The sequence below is a fragment of the Bos grunniens genome, chromosome 5 (assembly GCF_055505025.1).
Source record: "Bos grunniens cultivar Pamir isolate PY7600 chromosome 5, Bosgru_T2T1.0, whole genome shotgun sequence".
Classification (NCBI taxonomy): Eukaryota; Metazoa; Chordata; class Mammalia; order Artiodactyla; family Bovidae; genus Bos; species Bos grunniens.
This window is the reverse complement of record NC_141169.1, coordinates 83,401,296-83,420,547: the sequence shown is the minus strand read 5'-3', so window position 1 is coordinate 83,420,547 and position 19,252 is coordinate 83,401,296. Positions and strand designations below refer to the sequence as shown.

General features: G+C 39.5%; 1 protein-coding gene and 1 non-coding gene across 2 annotated transcripts in view; one reads left to right on the top strand and one right to left on the bottom strand.

The window, feature by feature from the left end:
• Positions 1 to 774: 774 nt before the first annotated feature.
• Positions 775 to 19,252, top strand: part of SMCO2 (single-pass membrane protein with coiled-coil domains 2) — a 31,712-nt gene continuing 13,234 nt past the window's right edge. The window contains exons 1-4 of the mRNA XM_086401629.1: positions 775 to 979; positions 7,867 to 8,003; positions 8,725 to 8,874; positions 17,627 to 17,717. Coding sequence (XP_086257755.1) covers positions 887 to 979; positions 7,867 to 8,003; positions 8,725 to 8,874; positions 17,627 to 17,717 — 471 coding nt within the window. The 5' untranslated portion in view covers positions 775 to 886. The remainder of the gene's footprint in view (positions 980 to 7,866; positions 8,004 to 8,724; positions 8,875 to 17,626; positions 17,718 to 19,252) is intronic.
• On the bottom strand, positions 3,063 to 3,166 carry LOC147372539 (U6 spliceosomal RNA). Its single transcript, XR_015165010.1, has one exon. It is a non-coding gene; the product is annotated as a U6 spliceosomal RNA (small nuclear RNA).

The window sequence follows — 19,252 nt, the reverse complement described above, 5'->3', positions numbered from 1 at the left end:
TTGCCACTCTGTGGACTGTAGCCCTCCAGGCTCCTCTGTCCATAGAATTCTCCAGGCAAGAATACTGGAGTGGGTGGCCATCTCCTTCTCCAGGGGATTTTTCTGACCCAGGGATTGAACCCTGGTCTCCTGCATTGCAGGTGGGTGCTTTACTGCCTGAACTTCTACAGAAGCCGTATAAAGTACAGTAAGTGTATGTAATATCCTCTAATTTGTATTTTTAAAAGCATATATATATATATTTACATAAACATAGCTGCTTATTTACGCATAGAATCTCTGTGGAAGAATAAATAAACTAGTGAATGTTGGGAGGAGGACATCTCGGAATCTAGAGATCATGATGGTAGCACAGACTTACTCCTTTCCTATGAACCATAAGACACTCTTCTTTGGGGGAGGGGTGCCATGCTGCATGGCCTATAGGGTCTTAGCTCCCCAAGCAGGGGTCAATCCCAGGCCTTCAGCAGTGAAATCGTGGATTCCTAATTGCTGAACTATCAGGGTTTTACCATATGATACTTTTTAATTCTACTTTTAAAAGAAGAACATTTATTATTTGTTTATTTTACACATACATCTGCACACACACACAGTATATTCGTGCAGTGGCTTTAGAATTCAGAATCTCACTGTTAAATCATTTATTAAGTCAATCAACAAATATTTATCCAGCCTCTCTATTTCTATCTCAAGTAATACACTGCACTAGACATTACTCACACACAATAAAATCAGTACAAGAGTAGCAGGTGCTTTTGGGGGCCAGAAAGATCCAGGTGTTCTTCCTTTAGAAATGTTTGGGGCAGCCCTAAACTGTAGACTGAAGACATAATAATAACCTCTCCATCGTGTGACTTACAGTTTGCTAAGGGAATTTACCAAAATGGACCACAACTTGGACAGAACAGATGATGAAGACATTTTCTCTGAAAACCGTCAAACTGACTTCCTTCAAGATTTGGAGACTAAAAAATGGGTAAGAGACAGACTTAAACATCACAGTGGGTGAAGAGAGAAACTTCACATTTCATATCCTAAAATGGTAAGGATATATCTTAAGGTTTCCTCCTAACAGGTACAAGATGTTCAGAGCTTGAAAAAGAGGGAGGTACTCTTTCTTCTGAAGGCAGCTGTTATTACGCAACGGACTTACTAGTGTTCCCATACAGAGAATTGTGCATTACATTATTTTTGTTCTTGTAATTTACAAAATAACTGTGACATGTTTCACCTCAGAGAAAATTACTCTATGTAGGTTTGTTCTTGAATTGTAAATTGTCTCCCAATAGGATGCATTACAGAGATCCATTACTCATCTTTTAATTTCATGGCTGCAGTCACCATTCACAGTGATTTTGGAACCCAAGAAAATAAATATATGTATTAGATTCCACGTATAAGTGATATCATCTGATATTTGTCTTTCTCTGCCCGGCTTACTTCACTTAGAATGATAATCTCTAGGTTCATCCATATTGCTACAAATGGGATTATTTCATTCTTCTTTGTGGATGAGTAATATTCTATTATCTATTCCTTTATCTAAATTCATCTGTCACTGGACATCTAGGCTGCTTTCATATCTTGGCTATTGGAAATAGTGCTACTATAGGTGCATGTATCCTTTTGACTTATGATTTTCTCCAGATATTCTTTGAAACTCTGCATTCAGATGGATATGTCTTTCCTTTTCTCCTTTGCCTTTCATTTCTCTTCTTTTCTCAGCTATTTGTAAGACCTCCTCAGACAACCACTTTGCCTTTTAGCATTTCTTTTTCTGGGGGATGGTTTTGATCACCACTTCCTGTACAATGTCACGAACCTCCGTCCATAGTTCTTCAGGCACTCTGTCTATCAGATGGAATCCCTTGAATGTATTTGTCACTTCCACAGTATAATCACAAGGGATTTGATTAAGGTCATCATAAAGGATTCGATTTCTCCAGATATGTTCCCAGAAGTGGGATTGCAGGCTCATATGGTAACTCCATTTTTAGTTTTTTAAGGAATATCCTTGGACTTAACGAGTAGCTCAAACAATAAAGAATCTGCCTGCGTTTCAGGAGACCTGGGTTTGATCCCTGGGTCAGGAAGATCCCCTGGAAAAGGGCATGGCAACCCACTCCAGTATTCTTACCTGGAGAATCCCATGGCTAGAGAAGCCTGGGAGGCTATGGTCCATGGGGTCTCAAACAATTCACAGTGCCACCAACACTGTAAGGAGGGCTCCGTTCTCTCCACACCCTCTCCAGTATTTGTTACTTGCAGACTTTTTGATGATGGCCATTCTGATTGGTATGAGGTGATACCACTTTTCTGTTTATGTCCCATTTGTTTATTTTTGCTTTTATTTTATTTTTTGCCTTAGGCAGATCACAAAAAAATATTGCTGCAATTTATGTCAAAGTGTGTTCTGCCTATGTTCTCTTCTAACAATTTACCATTTTGAGTTTATTTTTGTTACGGTGTAAGGAAATGTTCTAATCTCATTGTTTTACATGTGATTGTCCAGATTTTCCAGCACCACTTATTGAAGGGACTGTCTTTTCTCCATTGTATATTCCTGTCTTCTTTTGTTAAAGACTAATTAACCATAGATGTGTGGGTTTATTTCTGGGCTCTCTATTCTGTTCCATTGATCTATGTGCTAGTACCATGCTGTTTCAATTATTGTAGTCTTGTTGTATAGTCTAAAGTCTGTAAGGGTGATACCTTCAGCTTTTTTCTCAGGATTGTTCTGGTAATTTAGGGTCTTTTTGTGGTTCCATATAAATTTTATTATTATTTGTTTTAGTTCTATGAAAAATGTCCTGGGTATTTTTAATAGAGATTGCATTAAATCTGTAGACTGTTTTGGGTAGTATGATCATTTTAATAATATTAATTCTTCCAATCCAAGAGCATAGAATATCATTCCATTTCTTGTATCATCTTCAATTTCCTTCATTAATTTTTTTATACTTTTCAGAGTATAGGTCTTTATTCTCTTTGGTTATTTATTCCTAGGTGTTTTATTCCTTTTGAAGCAATTTTAAATGAGCCTTTTTTTAACTTTCTCAAAAAATATGGAACACTTCATGAATTTGCATGTCATCCTTGTTCAGGGGCCATGTTAATCTCTGTATCATTCAAATATTAGTATATATGCTATTGAAATGAGCACTAATTTACTCTTAATTCAGTCTGAACCTCTCTCAGTCTTTGAAATTCAGTCATCTAGCTGACATGAATGGAGAAACTTGATGCTGGAGTTTGTCATGGAAAGAGTTTATGCTTTCATTTAGTTCAAAGCAAATGCATGGCTAAGATTCCTTTTATTATTGATATGCGAATCTCCCCCATAGATTCCCCAGGTTACTGGCTACAGAGGAAGGTGCTTTCCAATCTGTGGAGTGGGTATTTCCTATTCTGAGGCTTATTCAACCCTCAAAGGAAGTCCAGGATTCATCTTTTTGTCTACTTCTCTTTTGAATACTTTTTGGGCTTGGGGATAGCCAGCCAACTCTACAATCCATAGAAGGAAGAGTCCTCAAAGAATATCCTAAGCTGGACTTTACTTTCAAGGACTCTGCAGTAAGGGAAAAAAGAAAAAGAAACAAAAGAAATAGAAGTGGGACTTCCCTGATGGTCCAGTGGCTAAGACTCTGAGCTCCCAATGCAGGACAATCGGGTTTGATCCCTTGTCAGGGAACTAGATCCCACATGCTACAACTAAGAGTCCGCATGCTGCAACTGAAAGATGTCACAGGACAGAAGATCCTGAGTGCTGTAACTAGACCTGGTACAGCAAAATAAATACATAAAAATAAATATACAGAAAAAAGAAAAAGAAGGGGATAGAAGGTGTGAAGGGATAGAGTTAGATGTGTGGAGTATAGATAATAATGAGACAGTCAAAAAGTGGAAAGAGACAGATACCCATTACAAAAAAAAAAAACAAACCAAACAAAAAACTCCTCTTCTAAATTAGAAGAGGAGTCTTAAAGAGGGGAAAGAAAAGGGAAAATGAGATGTGGGAGCCATGAACTTAGTGAACACATAAATTGAAGGTAAAACTCTGTAAATACTGTTATCTGCTTCTTTGTGGGGTCCTTGTCAGTGGACTCCAGGAAAATGTTCCTACTATTAGTCAGTGAACAATGATGCTATCACTTGTTGGCCTGGGATAGAATAAGTCTAGTTAGATAATAAAATTATTCACTCCATAAGATTTATCACATAGTCTACACGTGCAGGCTATATGAAGGGTATAATGCCTTCATTATTATAGACTATTTCTTACAAACTTCAAGTCAGGGCATAAAGGTTTAAGAAAATATTTTTTTAAATTTATGATTGTATTTCTTTATGTTCATTTATTTACATGGAAAATCCTTTAATTACAGAAAAATAAATCACATGCAGTCACATAATTAACAAATAATTATTAATAAATTTAGCTCTGTGCTGAAAAAAGGACAAACATATGACTTCTTGAGGAAGAAATCTTTTCCTTTTATTCTCTGAAAGCAAACCAGAAGGTCTCTACTTTGCATAATCTTACATTTGTCTTTTATAAGACAAAGATTTAAAGGACAATTTCAGGAAATGGACAAAGAGTTAAGAGGAGCAAAATAAGGTCAACTGTTTTTTTAATTAACAAAATAGGCTTTTTAGCTAGACTGCCAAAGCTGCCATGTCTAACCATCAAAGCCCCCTAAAACACTTGGAAATGAAGATTTTGCACTGGCTTCCCATTTTCAGCCCCTGGCATGCTATATATAGTGCCGATTTCGGATGCCAGGTCAGTGAACAGACTTTCCTATTTCCTGCTTTTGTTTGCATCTCTCACAAACAGAATGTATTTCTATAACCACTTAGCATCCACTATGTGTTAGGAGACAGGGACAACAGAGGATGAGATGGTTGGATGGCATCATCGATTCAATGGACATGAGTTTGAGCAAGCTCCAGAAGATGGTGAAGGACAGGGAAGCCTGGCATGCTGCAGTCCATGGGCTTGTAAAGAGTTGGACAGGACTGAGTGACTGAACAACAACAAATGTGCTAGGATATTATATATATAATTCTTTCCCTTCAGTGAGCTCACACACTAGGAGGGACTCAGGCAAGAACAAGAGTGTGTACAAAAAATCCACCCTAGAAGGAGCAGATGTGCTAATGAAGTATACAGGAGGGAGAGCTTAAGACTGGGGATATGACAACTGAGTTTTGAAAGATGGTCTAGATAGAAGAAAAGCATTTCAGAAAGAAGGCATAACACATGCAAAGATAAAGGAGTCAAAGAGAAACAGTGTTGTGAGAGAGGAAGGGTGCAGGAAAAGGCATGACCGGCAAGCAGGCAGGCAGGATGCTGAGGCCAGGATAGAGCAGGATGCAGGCAGGAAGCCAGGACACCAATAGGAGGCAGGAACTGATGAGGACTTGAGATAGGGCCCTGACTGGGATGCCACGAGCAGAGATGCAAGGACACTGACTGAAAAGATAAGCAGTATTAGTGGATACTATACTAAGCGGATATGAAATGGGTAACGAGGAGGGAAAAGAATGTCTCCTATGACAATTCAAGGACTTCTTCCAGTCTTCAGACAGAGACATTTGGATGAATGGGGGGCCATATACAAGAGTGGAAAACTAGACTAGTTGAGGGGAAATATGATGAGTTCCATTTTTCACTTTCCGAGGAATATGAGCTCTTCCAAAAGCTGCACATAAATGGAAAGTAATGTCTTTAGCTTCCCTTGTGGCTCAGATGGTAAAGAATCTGCCTGCAAAGCAGGAGACCTGGGTTTGATCCCTGTATTGGGAAGATCCCCTGGAGAAGGGAAAGGCTACCCACTCCAGTATTCTGGCCTGGAGAATTCAATGGACCATATAGTCTTCAGGGTCACAAAGAGTCAAACACGACTGAGCAACTTTCACTTTCAATGCCCTTGGTTTGGTCACTAAGTCGTGTCCGACTCCTGTGACCCCATGAATTGTAGCCAACCAGGTTCCTCTCTCCATGGGATTTTCCAAGCAAGAATACTGGAGTGGATTGCCGTTTCCTTCTCCAGGGGATCTTCACAACCCAGGGATCAAACCTGGGTTTCCTGGATTGCAGGCAGATTCTTTACCCACTGAGCTATGAGGGAAACCCTTAGGCTGTGTATTTTATGCAACATTTAGTCTGTTATTTTAAAAACACACACATTTCTTTATGCGTTTAGTCCTGTAGGTTTTATTTAGTCCTATAGATTTTATTTACTTATTTTTAAAGTCCTTATTGAATGTGTTACAATATTGCCCCTGTTTTATGCTTTGGGTTTTTTTTGGCCATGAGGCCTGTGGGATCCTAACTCCCTGACCAGGGATTGAACTCATATTCTCTGCATTAGAAGGGAAGGTCCTAACCACAGGACCATCAGGGAAGTCCTAGTCCTGTAGATTTTTTTTTAAAAACTCTTTTTATTTCTATTTCTTGCCTTTTGACTCTTTTGTGATATATTAACCACTACAGTAAAATGACTGATGAAGATATGAAATGTCATCAGAGATTATTGGACATAGAACTCTAGAGATGGTCTGGCTCAATTTTCTTGCTAGCCTAGGAAGCTGAGCTTTATGGTGGTTAAGTGACTTGTTCAACACTCACAGCAGTAGAACAAGCCTTAGACTCCTGTTCTCTGCTTCCCAATGTGGTTGTCTTTCTCTACATCACAGTGTTTCTGCTGCTTTTAAATATCCTGGCCAAAGATTTAGTGGAAAGAAATTGAAATTGTGGATGCCTTTTATTTACAAAGTGGTAGCTAAGAGATAGTGGAGTCACATCATACTTCGAAAATCTAGCCTTGGTTTCTTCATCTGTAAATGTAATAATCCTTCATCTCTGGTGAGGCGCCACTGGGTTGTGAAAGCACCAGAGGTAGGAACTAGGTATTCCTTAATCTGAACCCAAGTCCTAGGTACAATGAAAAGAGCCATGGTTTGAGAATCAGAAAACCTAGTTCAAATTCTAGTCCATGTACTTACCAGCCATATGGGTTGATTTCTTGTGGTAGCTATAACAAATTAGACTTTGTGGTTTAAAGCCACACACACAAAAATGTATTCTGTCATAGTTTTGGAGGCCAACAATCCAAAATCAAGGGGTCAGCGAGACCACACTTCCTCTGAAGGCTTTTGGGGAGAATTTTTCCATTCCTTTTCCAGATTTTGGTGACTCTGGGCATTCCTTAGTTTGTGGCTGTAAAAACTACAATGTGCCTCCATCTCCACATGAGTTTCTCTGTCTATGTCTTCTCCTCTTCTGTTTCTAATTAGGATACTCATCATAGGATTTAGGATCCACCCAGGTCATCCAAGGTAATCTCATCTCAAGATCATTATTAAATTCATTACATCTGCAAAGACCCTTTTTTTCCAAACAAGGTCACATTCTCAGGGGGCCTAGTATTAGGACATGGACATATCTTTCGGGGGGTCATCACTTAACTCACTGCATCATGTGACCTTGGCCAAATCACTAAATATGAATGAATGGCCTAGGAGTTTCAGTACCTACATTTATCCATGTCAGGGCTGTCATTTAAAGGATGATGTGCTGAAAAGCAATTTGTAGAGGTAGGTGAATGCTGTTCCTACTGACTTGGCCAATGATCTGTACAGGTATATCAACAAGAGGTTGATCTGTTCTTCGTACTCTCCACGTTCCTGCCCCAGCCTTCCTCTGTCACAGAGCAGAGGGCATGTCAGCCTATCTCACAAACGCATCCGAGGACTCCAGCCTCGGAAAGGGTAATGAGGGCATGGGTACCATAGAAGGGCCACCACCTCTTGTGATAACCCTTCTGTTCTGCTTTGGTCCTTCATGATCTTTATCAGGATAAGTTGGAGCTGAAGGCTGGGCATGGCCAGGACCTGCAGAATGAACAGGATGAGCAAGAAAGAGATCACATTCAACATGAAGATCCCCAAGCATCCACATCTTTGCAGTTTTCAGAGGAGAACATCCTTGAACAGTAAGCCTTGGCGAATGCAAGAGGGAACACTGAGTAGTGTTTTGTGGAGGGGAGAATGAAACTTAGCAGAGAGCTTATGGAAAGCTTAGAAGATTTTAAATCAGTACATGTCTTGAACCACAAAGCAATCACATGCACAAGTAACTACCTACCTATTCCAGCAAGAAAGATGAAGCGGGACATAGGGAGACCATGGGGTTCTCTTTCCATGCTTTTCTTTGGACCCTGGACTTATTACACATCTCATCACTCTTAGTTAATTTTCTAGAGATGAAAAATATTGTAATTATAATAAAAAATGTATGGTTGAATCCTTATGCACCCTTTCCCTATGTATTAATATAACTTCTTCTCCTTCACCCAGATGTAACCACCATCCTGAAATCAACACCTAACATAACTTCTCCTTCAACAAGATGCAACCACCTTCCTGAAATCAACACTTAATATTCATTCCATGCAGGAAAATTAAAAATATATCTACATTGTTTACTGAATATAAAACATACTTTATTTTCTCCAGCCTTAAAAAAGTCTGTTAAAATGGATATTAAATAAATGTCCAAACTCCTTTCTTAAAGCCTAAGTGCCTATTTGGCCTATTTTGGTGACAGAAAATGAATAAGCAGACCTATTTGCCACCCATAGAAAGGGGGTTTCAGGCTTTGTGAGATGTCTCCCATTTTCTACCTTAAAACTGATCATAATCATATCTCTGTAGGAGTCAGGAGAACATGTTCTTTCAGCTTAACCACTGGAATACACGGATGGGTCTACAAGTGAAAGAGCTTGGAGCTGATCACATAGGCTGGATGGAGAAAATTAAAAATATTATACAAAAAATAAGCCTCACAGAAAACACAGTGAAGAGGTAATTGTAGGGTGTTGGGGTGGGTCAGAAAATAATGAAAAGTTTCATATCTTCAGAAATTTATGAAACTACAGGTTTAAGGTGGGTAAAATCTTTAGGATAAGAAGTATATGTGCTAAGTCACTTCAGTCGTGTCTGACTCTTTGCAACCCTATGGACTGTAGCTCACCAGGCTCCTCTGTCCATGGGATTCTCCAGGCAAGAATCCTGGAGTGGGTTGCCATTTCCTTCTCCAGGGCATCTTCCCAACCCAGGGCCTGAACCTGCATCTCTTATGTCTCCTGCATTGACAGGTGTATTCTTTACCACTAGTGCCATCTGGGAAGACCTGGGAAGCATAAAGCCTTAGAATTAAAAGTCATGCCACAGAATCTTGAAGCCTACATCAAAGTTATCTGCATCTTTGCTCTCTCTTCTCTCAAGTGAAAGACTGCCCTCAGAGATTCTCTCCTTGAAGCCACATTAACAGTTATCAAAAGGACATACTGAGGTTTCCAGTGATCCTTGAGTTTTATCCAGTATTGTCCAAAGGAATCCAACCAGTATGACATGAAAAAACTGTTAAAGTGTGCTTGAAAATGCATATCTGAATTCAGGTTAAAAGTTTCAAGATGAAACAGAAATGACAAAGTTGTTATTTATGCAGTCACTGGCATAGAGACTGGGCTTTGGAGTCAGAGGAACCCAGGTTTGAATCTTGATATTGACCTTTCTTGGACAGGTTAATAAACTGTTTCTTTAAGCCATTTAATACAGTGCCTGACATACAATAGCAATTAATAAATGGAAGCTATTTTAAAAAATAAATCCCTCTGGCCTTCTGAATCTTCCTACCACATTCCAAACTCTTTCTTACTGCAGGGCTACTCTTCTACATGTTTCTTTGCCTTTCAGTTAAACATCTTTATATTCAGTTAAACATCACCATACCTTTAGCTAAACATCTCTGTATCAGTTTTCTGACTATCCTATTCAAGGTACCCCCCTTTTTCTTCCAGAGCATGAATAATATTTGGATTTTAAAAGATTCTGTGTTTTTATTAATTCAAACTCAGCACATTAAAGTTTCTTTCCATGGGAATTCCCTGCTGCTTCAGTGGCTAGGACTCCACGCTTTCACTGCAGAGGGCATGGGTTCAATCCCTAGTCAGAAAATGAAGATCTCACAAACTGTGTGGTATGGCCAAAAACTTTTTTTTTCCATTTTTAAAACTAAGTTATAATTTACATAATGTAAAATTGTATCTTTTATTGTACAGTTCTGCAAGTTTTGAAAAATGCATACTGTTGTTTATCCAGCACAGTGAAGATAAAGAACACTTTGATCACTCCCCACATCCCTCATACTCTTTTATAGTTAACACCTCTCCCCAGGCTGCTAGTGACCACTCATCTACGCTCTGTCTGTACAGCTCTGCCTATTCTAGAATGTCACAGAAGTGGAATTACATAGCATGCAGCCTTTTGAGTCAACCATCTTTCCTTAGCATAAAGAATATAATTTGAGATTCATCCATGTTGTACACATCAATAATTTGTTCCTTTTTGTTGCTGAACAGTATTCCCTTATATAAATATGCTACAATTGATTCTTTCACTAACTGAGACATATTTAGATTTTTTTTTTAGCAATCATTAATAAAGACACTGTAAACATTCACTTGGGTCTACCGTGGTGGCTCCATAGTGAAGAATCTGCCTGCCAATGCAGGAGATGTGGTTTCAATCTCTGGGTAGGGAGATCCCCTTTAGATGGAACTGGCAACCCACTCCAGAAGATTGCCTGGGTAATCCCAGGGACAGAGGAGCCTGTCCTCTAGTGGGCTACAGTTTATGGGATCTCAAAAGAGTTGGACATGACTTAGCAACTAAAACAGCAACAATACCACACTACCATGATTACTGTAGCTTTATATTAAGTCTTTAAATTAGGTAATGAGTGTATTCAGTTTTGTTCTAATTTTTTTCTAAGTCAAATACTACTTTTTATTAGACTTTATTCCTTTTCTTTTTTAAACTAAAATTTTATTTTATGTTGGAGTAGAGTTGATTAACAACATTGTGTTAGTTTCAGTTCAGTTCACTTCAGTCACTCAGTCGTGTCCGACTCCTTATGACCACATGGACTGCAGCACGCCAGGCTTCCCTGTCCATCACCAACTCCCACAGCTTGCTCAAACTCATGTCCATCGAGTCACTGATGCCATCCAACAATCTTATCCTCTGTTGTCCCCTTCTCCTCCTGCCTTCAATCTTCCTCAGCATCGGGGTCTTTACCAGGAGTCAGTTCTTCCCATCAGGTGGCCAAAGTATTGGACATTCAGCTTCAGCATCAGTCCTTCCAATGAACACCCAGGACTGATCTCCTTTAGGATGGACTGGTTGCATCTCCTTGCAGTTCAAGGGACTCTCAAGAGTCTTCTCCAACACCACAGTTCAAAAGCATCAATTCTTCGGGGCTCAGCTTTCTTTAGAGTCCAACTCTCACATCCATACATGACTACAGGAAAAACCATAGCTTTGACTAGACAGACCTTTGTCAGCAAAGTAATGTCTGTGCTTTTTAATATGCTGTCTAATTTGGTCATACATTTTCTTCCAAGGAGCAAGCGTCTTTTAATGTCATGCCTACAGTCGCCACCTGCAGTGATTTTGAGTCCAAGAAAATAAAGTCTGTCACTGTTTCCATTGTTTCCTCATGTATTTGCCAGGAGATGATGGGACCAGATGCCATTATCTTCGTTTTCTGAATGTTGAGTTTTAAGCCATTTTTTTCACTCTCCTCTTTCACTTTCATCAAGAAGCTCTTTAGTTCCTCTTCACTTTCTGCCATAAGGGTGGTATCAACTGCATATCTGAGGTTACTGATATTTCTCCTGGCAATCTTGATTCCAGTTTGTGCTTCATCCAGCCTGGCATTTTGCATGATGTACTCTGCATTTAAGTTAAATAAGCAAGGTGGCAATATACAGCCTTGACGTACTCCTTTCCCAATTTGGAACCAGTTCATTGCTCTGGGTCTGGTTCTAACTGTTGCTTCTTGACCTGTATACAGATTTCTCAAGAGGCAGGTAAGGTGGTCTGATATTCCCGTCTCTTGTAGAATTTTCCATAGTTTGTTATGATCCACACAGTCAAAGGCTTTGGCATAATCAGTAAAGCAGAAGTACATGGTTTTCTTGAACTCTCTTGCTTTTTTGATGATCCAGCGGATGTGGGCAATTTGATCTCTGGTTGCTCTGCCTTTTCTAAATCCAGCTTGAACATCTGGAAGGTTACAGTTCACATACTGTTGAAGCCTGGCTTGGTAACTTTTAAGTACAACTTTGCTAGCATGTGAGATGAGTGCAATTGTGCGGTAGTTTGAACATTCTTTGACATTGCTCTTCTTTGGGATTGGAATGAAAACTGACCTTTTCCAGTCCTGTGGCCACTGCTGAGTTTTCCAAATTTTCTGGCGTATTGAGTGCAGCACTTTCACAGCATCATCTTTTAGGATTTGAACTAGCTCAACTAGAATTCTATCACCTCCACTAGCTTTGTTCGTAGTGATGCTTCCTAAAGCCCACTTGACTTCACATTTTAGGATGTCTGGCTCTAGGTGAATGATCACACCATTGTGGTTATCTGGGTCATGAAGATCTTTTTTGTGTTGTTCTTCTGTGTATTCTTGCCGCTTCTTAATATCTTCTGCTTCTATTAGGTCTACACCATTTAGTGTACCCATCTTTGTATGAAATGTCCCCTTGGTATCTCTAGTTTTCTTGAAGAGATCTCTAGTCTTTCCCATTCAATTGTTTTCCTCTATCTTTTGCATTGATCACTGAGGAAGGCTTTTGTATCTCTCCTTGCCTTTATTTGGAACTATGCATTCAGATGAGCATTATCTTTCCTTTTCTCCTTTGCCTTTTGTTTCTCTTCTTTTCTCCGCTATTTGGAAGGCCTTGTCAGACAACCATTTTTCCTTTTTGCATTTCCTTTTCTTGGGTATGGTCTTGATCACTGCCTCCTGTACAGTGTCATGAACCTCTATCCATAGTTCTTCAGGCACTCTATCAGACCTAATCCCTTGAATCTATTTGTCACTTCCTCTGTATAATCATCAGGAATTTGATTTAGGTCATACCTTAAAGGTGTACTGGTTTTCCCTACTTTCTTCAGTTTAAGTCTAAATTTGTCAATAAGGAGTTCAAGATCTGATCCACAGATCTTGTTTGCCGACTGTATAGAGCTTTTCCATCTTAAGAATATCATCAATCTGATTTCAGTATCGACCATCTGGTGATGTCCGTGTGTAGAGTCTTCTCTTGTGTTTTTGCTATGACCAGTGCATTTTCTTGGCAAAACTCTGTTAGCCTTTGCCCTGCTGCATTTTGGACTCCAAGGCCAAACTTGACTGTTACTCCAAATATTTCTTGACTTCCTACATTTCCATTCCAGTCCCCTATGATGAACAGGATATCTTTTTTGAGTGTTAGTTGTAGGTCTTGTAGGTCTTCATAGAACTGTTCAACTTCAGTTTCTTCAGCATTAGTGGTTGGGGCATAGACTTGGATTATTGTGATATTGAATGGTTTGCCTTGGAAACAAACAGAGATCATTCTGTCATTTTTGAGATTGCTCCCAAACACTACATTTTGGACTCTTTTGTCAGCTATGGAGGCTACTCCATTTCTTCTAAGGAAATGGAGCATTAGTTAGTTATTAACTATTTGTTCTTAGTTAATAACTAACTATTGGCTAATTATTATTAGTTAGGAGTATTAGTGTGTGTCATGAGAAACGCTGGACTGGAAGAAACACAAGCTGGAATCAAGACTGCCAGGAGAAATATCAATAACCTCAGATATGCAGATGACACCACCCTGATGGCAGAAAGTCAAGAGGAACTAAAAAGCCTCTTGATGAAAGTGAAAGTGGAGAGTGAAAAAGTTGGCTTAAAGCTCAACATTCAGAAAACGAAGATCATGGCATCCTGTCCCATCACTTTATGGGAAATAGATAGGGAAACAGTGTAAACAGTGTCAGACTTTATTATTCTGGGCTCCAAAGTCACTACAGATGGTGATTGCAGCCATGAAATTAAAAGACGCTTACTCCTTGGAAGGAAAGTTATGACTAACTTAGATAGCATATTCAAAAGCAGAGACATTACTTTGCCAACAAAAGTTTGTCTAGTCAAGGCTATGGTTTTTCCTGTGGTTATGTATGGATGTGAGAGTTGGACTGTGAAGAAGGCTGAGTGCTGAAGAATTGATGTTTTTGAACTGTGGTGTTGGAGAAGACTCTTGAGTCCCTTGGACTGCAAGGAGATCCAACCAGTCCATTCTGAAGGAGATCAGCCCTGGGATTTCTTTGGAAGGACTGATGCTAGAGCTGAAACTCCAGTACTTTGGCCACCTGATGCGAAGAGTTGACTCATTGGAAAAGACTCTGATGCTGGGAGGGATTGGGGGCAGGAGGAGAAGGGGATGACAGAAGATGAGATGGCTGGATGGCATCACTGACTTAATGGACGTGAGTCTCAGTGAACTCCGGGAGTTGGTGATGGACAGGGAGGCCTGGCGTGCTGCGATTCATGGGGTTGCAAAGAGTTGGATGCGACTGAGGGACTGATCTGATCTGATCTGATTAGTGTGTGTTAGTTTCAGGTGTGCAGCAAAGTGATTTAGTTATACATATACATGTATCTAGGGGGCTACCTCAGTGGCTCAGTGGTTAAGAATCCACCTGCAATGCAGGAGGCATGGATTTGATCCCCGGGTTGGGAAGATCCCCTGGAGGCAGAAATGGCAACCCACTCCAGTGCTCTTGCCAGGAGAATCCCATGGACAGAGGAAACTGGCCAGCTACAGCCCATAGGGTCGCAAAGAGTTGGACAGGACTAAAACAACTTGGTATGCAGGCACACATACATGTATCTATTCTTTTTCAAATTCTTTCCCCATTTAGGTTATTACAGAATATTGAGCAGAGTTCCCTGTTATAATAGGTCATTACTTTTTCTTTTAATTTTTCAAAATTGTTTTAGCTCTTCTACTTTTCTTGTCTGCTTTTCCATGTAGATTTTACAATCAACCTGTCAATCTTTCTGTGAGTTTGATTGGAACTACCATTAATTCATAGATACATTTGGGAATAATTAATATTTTAGCAATAGCAACTCTTCTGATTCATGAATACAGTATTTCTCTCAATTTAGGTTTTTGATTTCTTCCATCAGGGTTCTGTAGTGTTCAGTGTACAGATATTTCACATATTTTTAGATTTATATCTATTTCATGTTTTTGGTTCTGTTATAAATGGTACTTTAAAATTTTAAGCTTCTTATTGTTCAGTTTAGTTCAGTTCAGGTGCTCAGTTGTGTCCGACTCTTTGTGACCCCATGAATTGCAGCACACCAGCCCTCCCTATCTATCACCAACTCCCGGAGGTTACCCAAATATCATGTCCATCGAGTTGGTGATGACATCAGCCATCTCATCCTCTATCGTCCCCTTCTCCTCCTGCCCCCAATCTCTCCCAGCATCAGGGTCTTTTCCAGTGAGTCGACTCTTTGCATGAGGTGGCCAAAGTATTGGAGTTTCAGCTTCAGCATCAGTCCTTCCAGTGAACACCCAGGACTGATCTCCTTTAGGATGGACTGTGCATCTCCTTGCAGTTCAAGGGACTCTCAAGAGTCTTCTCCAACACCACAGTTCAAAAGCATCAATTCTTTGGCGCTCAGCCTTCTTCACAGTCCAACTCTCACATCCATACATGACCACTGGAAAAACCATAGCCTTGACTAGATGGACCTTTGATGGCAAAGTAATGTCTCTGCTTTTTAATATGCTATCTAGGTTGGTCATAACTTTCCTTTCAAAGAGTAAGTGTCTTTTAATTTCATGGCTGCAATCACCACCTGCAGTGATTTTGGAGCCCCCCAAAATTATTGTTAATAGCTAGTATATAGAAATACAGCTAACATTTTGTATATGACTTTCCATTGTGACCTTGCTAAGCTCATTTATTAATTTTAATATTCTTTACATATTATTTGAAAATTTTCACATAGATAATTATGTTATCAGCCAAATAGAGACAGATTTCTATCTTCCTTTCCAATCTGTGTTCCTTTCACTTTCTTTTGTTACCTTATTATATTGGCTAGAACTTCTAGTGTGATGTTGAATAGGAGGAGTGACAGCAGATAGCAGACATACTTACTTAGTTCTCAGTCTTACAGGAAGAACAAGAGCATTAAGTGTGATATTATCTGGGCTTTTGTTTGTTTTTAAATTGCTCTTTCTCAGATTGAGAAGATTTCTTCTATTCCAGGTTTACTGAGTTGTTTTTAAAATCAGGAATGATACTGAATTTTTTAAATAGCTTTTGCTGCAGCTGTGAATGATCATGTTTTTTGTTCGTTTATAAATCTCTTGATATGGTTGGTGAATTATAATGATTGATTTTTGAATGCTGAACCAGCCTTGAATTCCCAGAATAAATACCACCTGGTCATATTATCCTTTTTATTTGTTGTTAGATTCAGCTTACTAAAATGGATCTTTAACATGTATGTTAATGAGAGGCTTTTTAGTTCCTCTTCACTTTCTGCCATAAGGGTGGTGTCATCTGCATATCTGAGGTTATTTATATTTCTCCCTGCAATCTTGATTCTAGCTTGTGTTTCTTCCAGCCCAACATTTCCCATGATGTACTCTGCATGAAGTTAAATAAGCAGGGTGACAATATACAGCTTTGACGTACTCCTTTTCCTATTTGGAACCAGTCTGTTGTTCCAGGTCCAGTTCTAACTGTTGCTTCCTGACCTGCATATAGGTTTCTCAAGAGGCAGGTCAGGTGGTCTGGTATTCCCATCTCTTTCAGAATTTTCCACAGTTTATTGTGATCCACACAGACAAAGGCTTTGGCATAGTCAATATAAAAAAAAAAACAACTTATATTTAGTATCAAAGAAAAAAATTGGGATGTTTTTGTACAGTTCTCTATTTTCTGGATGAGTTTGTGTAAAACTGGCATAATTTCTTAACTGTTTGGTTGAATTCACCAGTGAAGCCATATTGTCTGGAGATTTCACTATGGCAAGATTTTAACTACAAATTTAATTTTTTTAAATGATATAGTATAGGATCAAAGGGCTGCACAGCCTACCTAGCTCTTGAGTATATTTCAGTAGTAGAATGTATCTTTTAAGGAACTTTCCCTTTTCATCTAAATTAATTTATTGGCTTAAAATTATGAATAATATTTTCTTATTATATTTTTATTTTGAAATAATTGCAAATTCACGGGAATTTTCAAAGAAATATATAGCATAACCTCATGCACCCTTCCCTCAACCTTCCGAATGGTAGTATCTTGTCCAACTCAAAACCAATGAGTTGGTACTTTACCAATGATATCAATGGTATCATTAAAACCAAGAAATGGATATTGGTATTAATATTAATGACAGAGCTCATTCAGACCTTACCAGTTATAAGTGCATTTTACATTTCCGCTTCTATATCCAGTTAGGACTACACTTCTTTACAATTATCTAGATAACTTAGAATGTTTTTTACTTTCTTGAATTGCATTTATGACTTCCCATTCCAACACAATTACCACCCAAGAGTCCCCCTTATATAGGAATAGGATTTCATTTTTGAAAAGTCAGAAACGATCTTTCAAGATCAAGAAAGATTATCCATTGGAGATTTTTCTTAAGCCACAGGACTAAGTCCCTCTCTTGGTCTGTTTGCAGCTTATTAAGTGAGGTTGTGTCCCTGGAGGGCCAAATTGAAAAGCTGGAATCACACCAGGACCTTGACTCTGATCAGGGGGTAAACATGGAGGTAAGCTGAAGGCTTGGGGAAAAACGGCGAGGTTGTGGGGACTCTGTAACCTCCTCCCACCCCATTTGTTGTTTAACATGTCATAACAAGAATTATTTCAAATCCTGAAAGATGATGCTGTGAAAGTGCTGCACTCAATATGCCAGCAAATTTGGAAAACTCAGCAGTGGCCACAGGACTGGAAAAGGTCAGTTTTCATCCCAGTCCCAAAGAAAGGCAATGCCAAAGAATGCTCAAACTACCGCACAATTGCACTCATCTCACAGGCTAATAAAGTAATGCTCAAATTTTTCCAAGCCAGGCTTCAGCAATATGTGAACCGTGAACTTCCAGATGTTCAAGCTGGTTTTAGAAAAGGCAGCGGAACCAGAGATCAAATTGCCAACATCCGCTGGATCATCAAAAAAGCAAGAGAGTTCCAGAAAAATATCTATTTTTGCTTTATTGACTATGCCAAAGCCTTTGACTGTGTGGATCACAATGAACTGTGGGAAATTCTGAAAGAGATGGGAATACCAGACCACCTGACCTGCCTCTTGAGAAACCTATATGCAGGTCAGGAAGCAACAGTTAGAACTGGACATGGAACAACAGACTGGTTCCAAATAGGAAAAGGAGTACGTCAAGGCTGTATATTGTCACCCTGCTTATTTAACTTCTATGCAGAGTACATCATGGGAAATGTTGGGCTGGAAGAAGCACAAGCTGGAATCAAGATTGCAGGGAGAAATATAAATAACCTCAGATATGCAGATGACACCACCCTTATGGCAGAAAGTGAAGAGGAACTCAAAAGCCTCCTGATGAAAGTGAAAGAGGAGAGTGAAAAAGTTGGCTTAAAACTCAACATTCAGAAAACTTAGATCATGGCATCTGGTCCCATCACTTCATGGCAAATAGATGGGAAAACAGTGGAAACAGTGGCTGACTTTATTTTGGGGAGCTCCAAAATCACTGCAGATGGTGATTGCAGCCATGAAATTAAAAGACGCTTACTCCTTGAAAGGAAAGTCATGACCAACCTAGACAGCATATTGAAAAGCAGAGACATTACTTTGCCAACAAAGGTCCGTCTAGTCAAGGCTATGGTTTTTCCAGTAGTCATGTATGGATGTAAGAGTTGGACTATGAAGAAAGCTGAGCACCAAAGAATTGATGCTTTTAAACTGTGGTGTTGGAGAAGACTCTTAAGAGTCCCTTGAACTGCAAGGAGATGCAACCAGTCCATCCTAAAGGAGATCAGTCCTGGGTGTTCATTGGAAGGACTGATGCTGAAGCTGAAACTCCAATACTTTGGCGACCTCATGCGAAGAGTCGACTCACTGGAAAAGACCCTGATGCTGGGAGAGATTGGGGGCAGGAGGAGAAGGGGACGACAGAAGATGAGATGGCTGATGTCATCACTAACTCGATGGACATGAGTTTGGGTAACCTCCGGGAGTTAGTGATGGACAGGGAGGCCTAGCATGCTGTGATTCATAGGGTCGCAAAGAGTCAGACATGACTGAGCAACTGAAATGAACTGAACTGAGCAA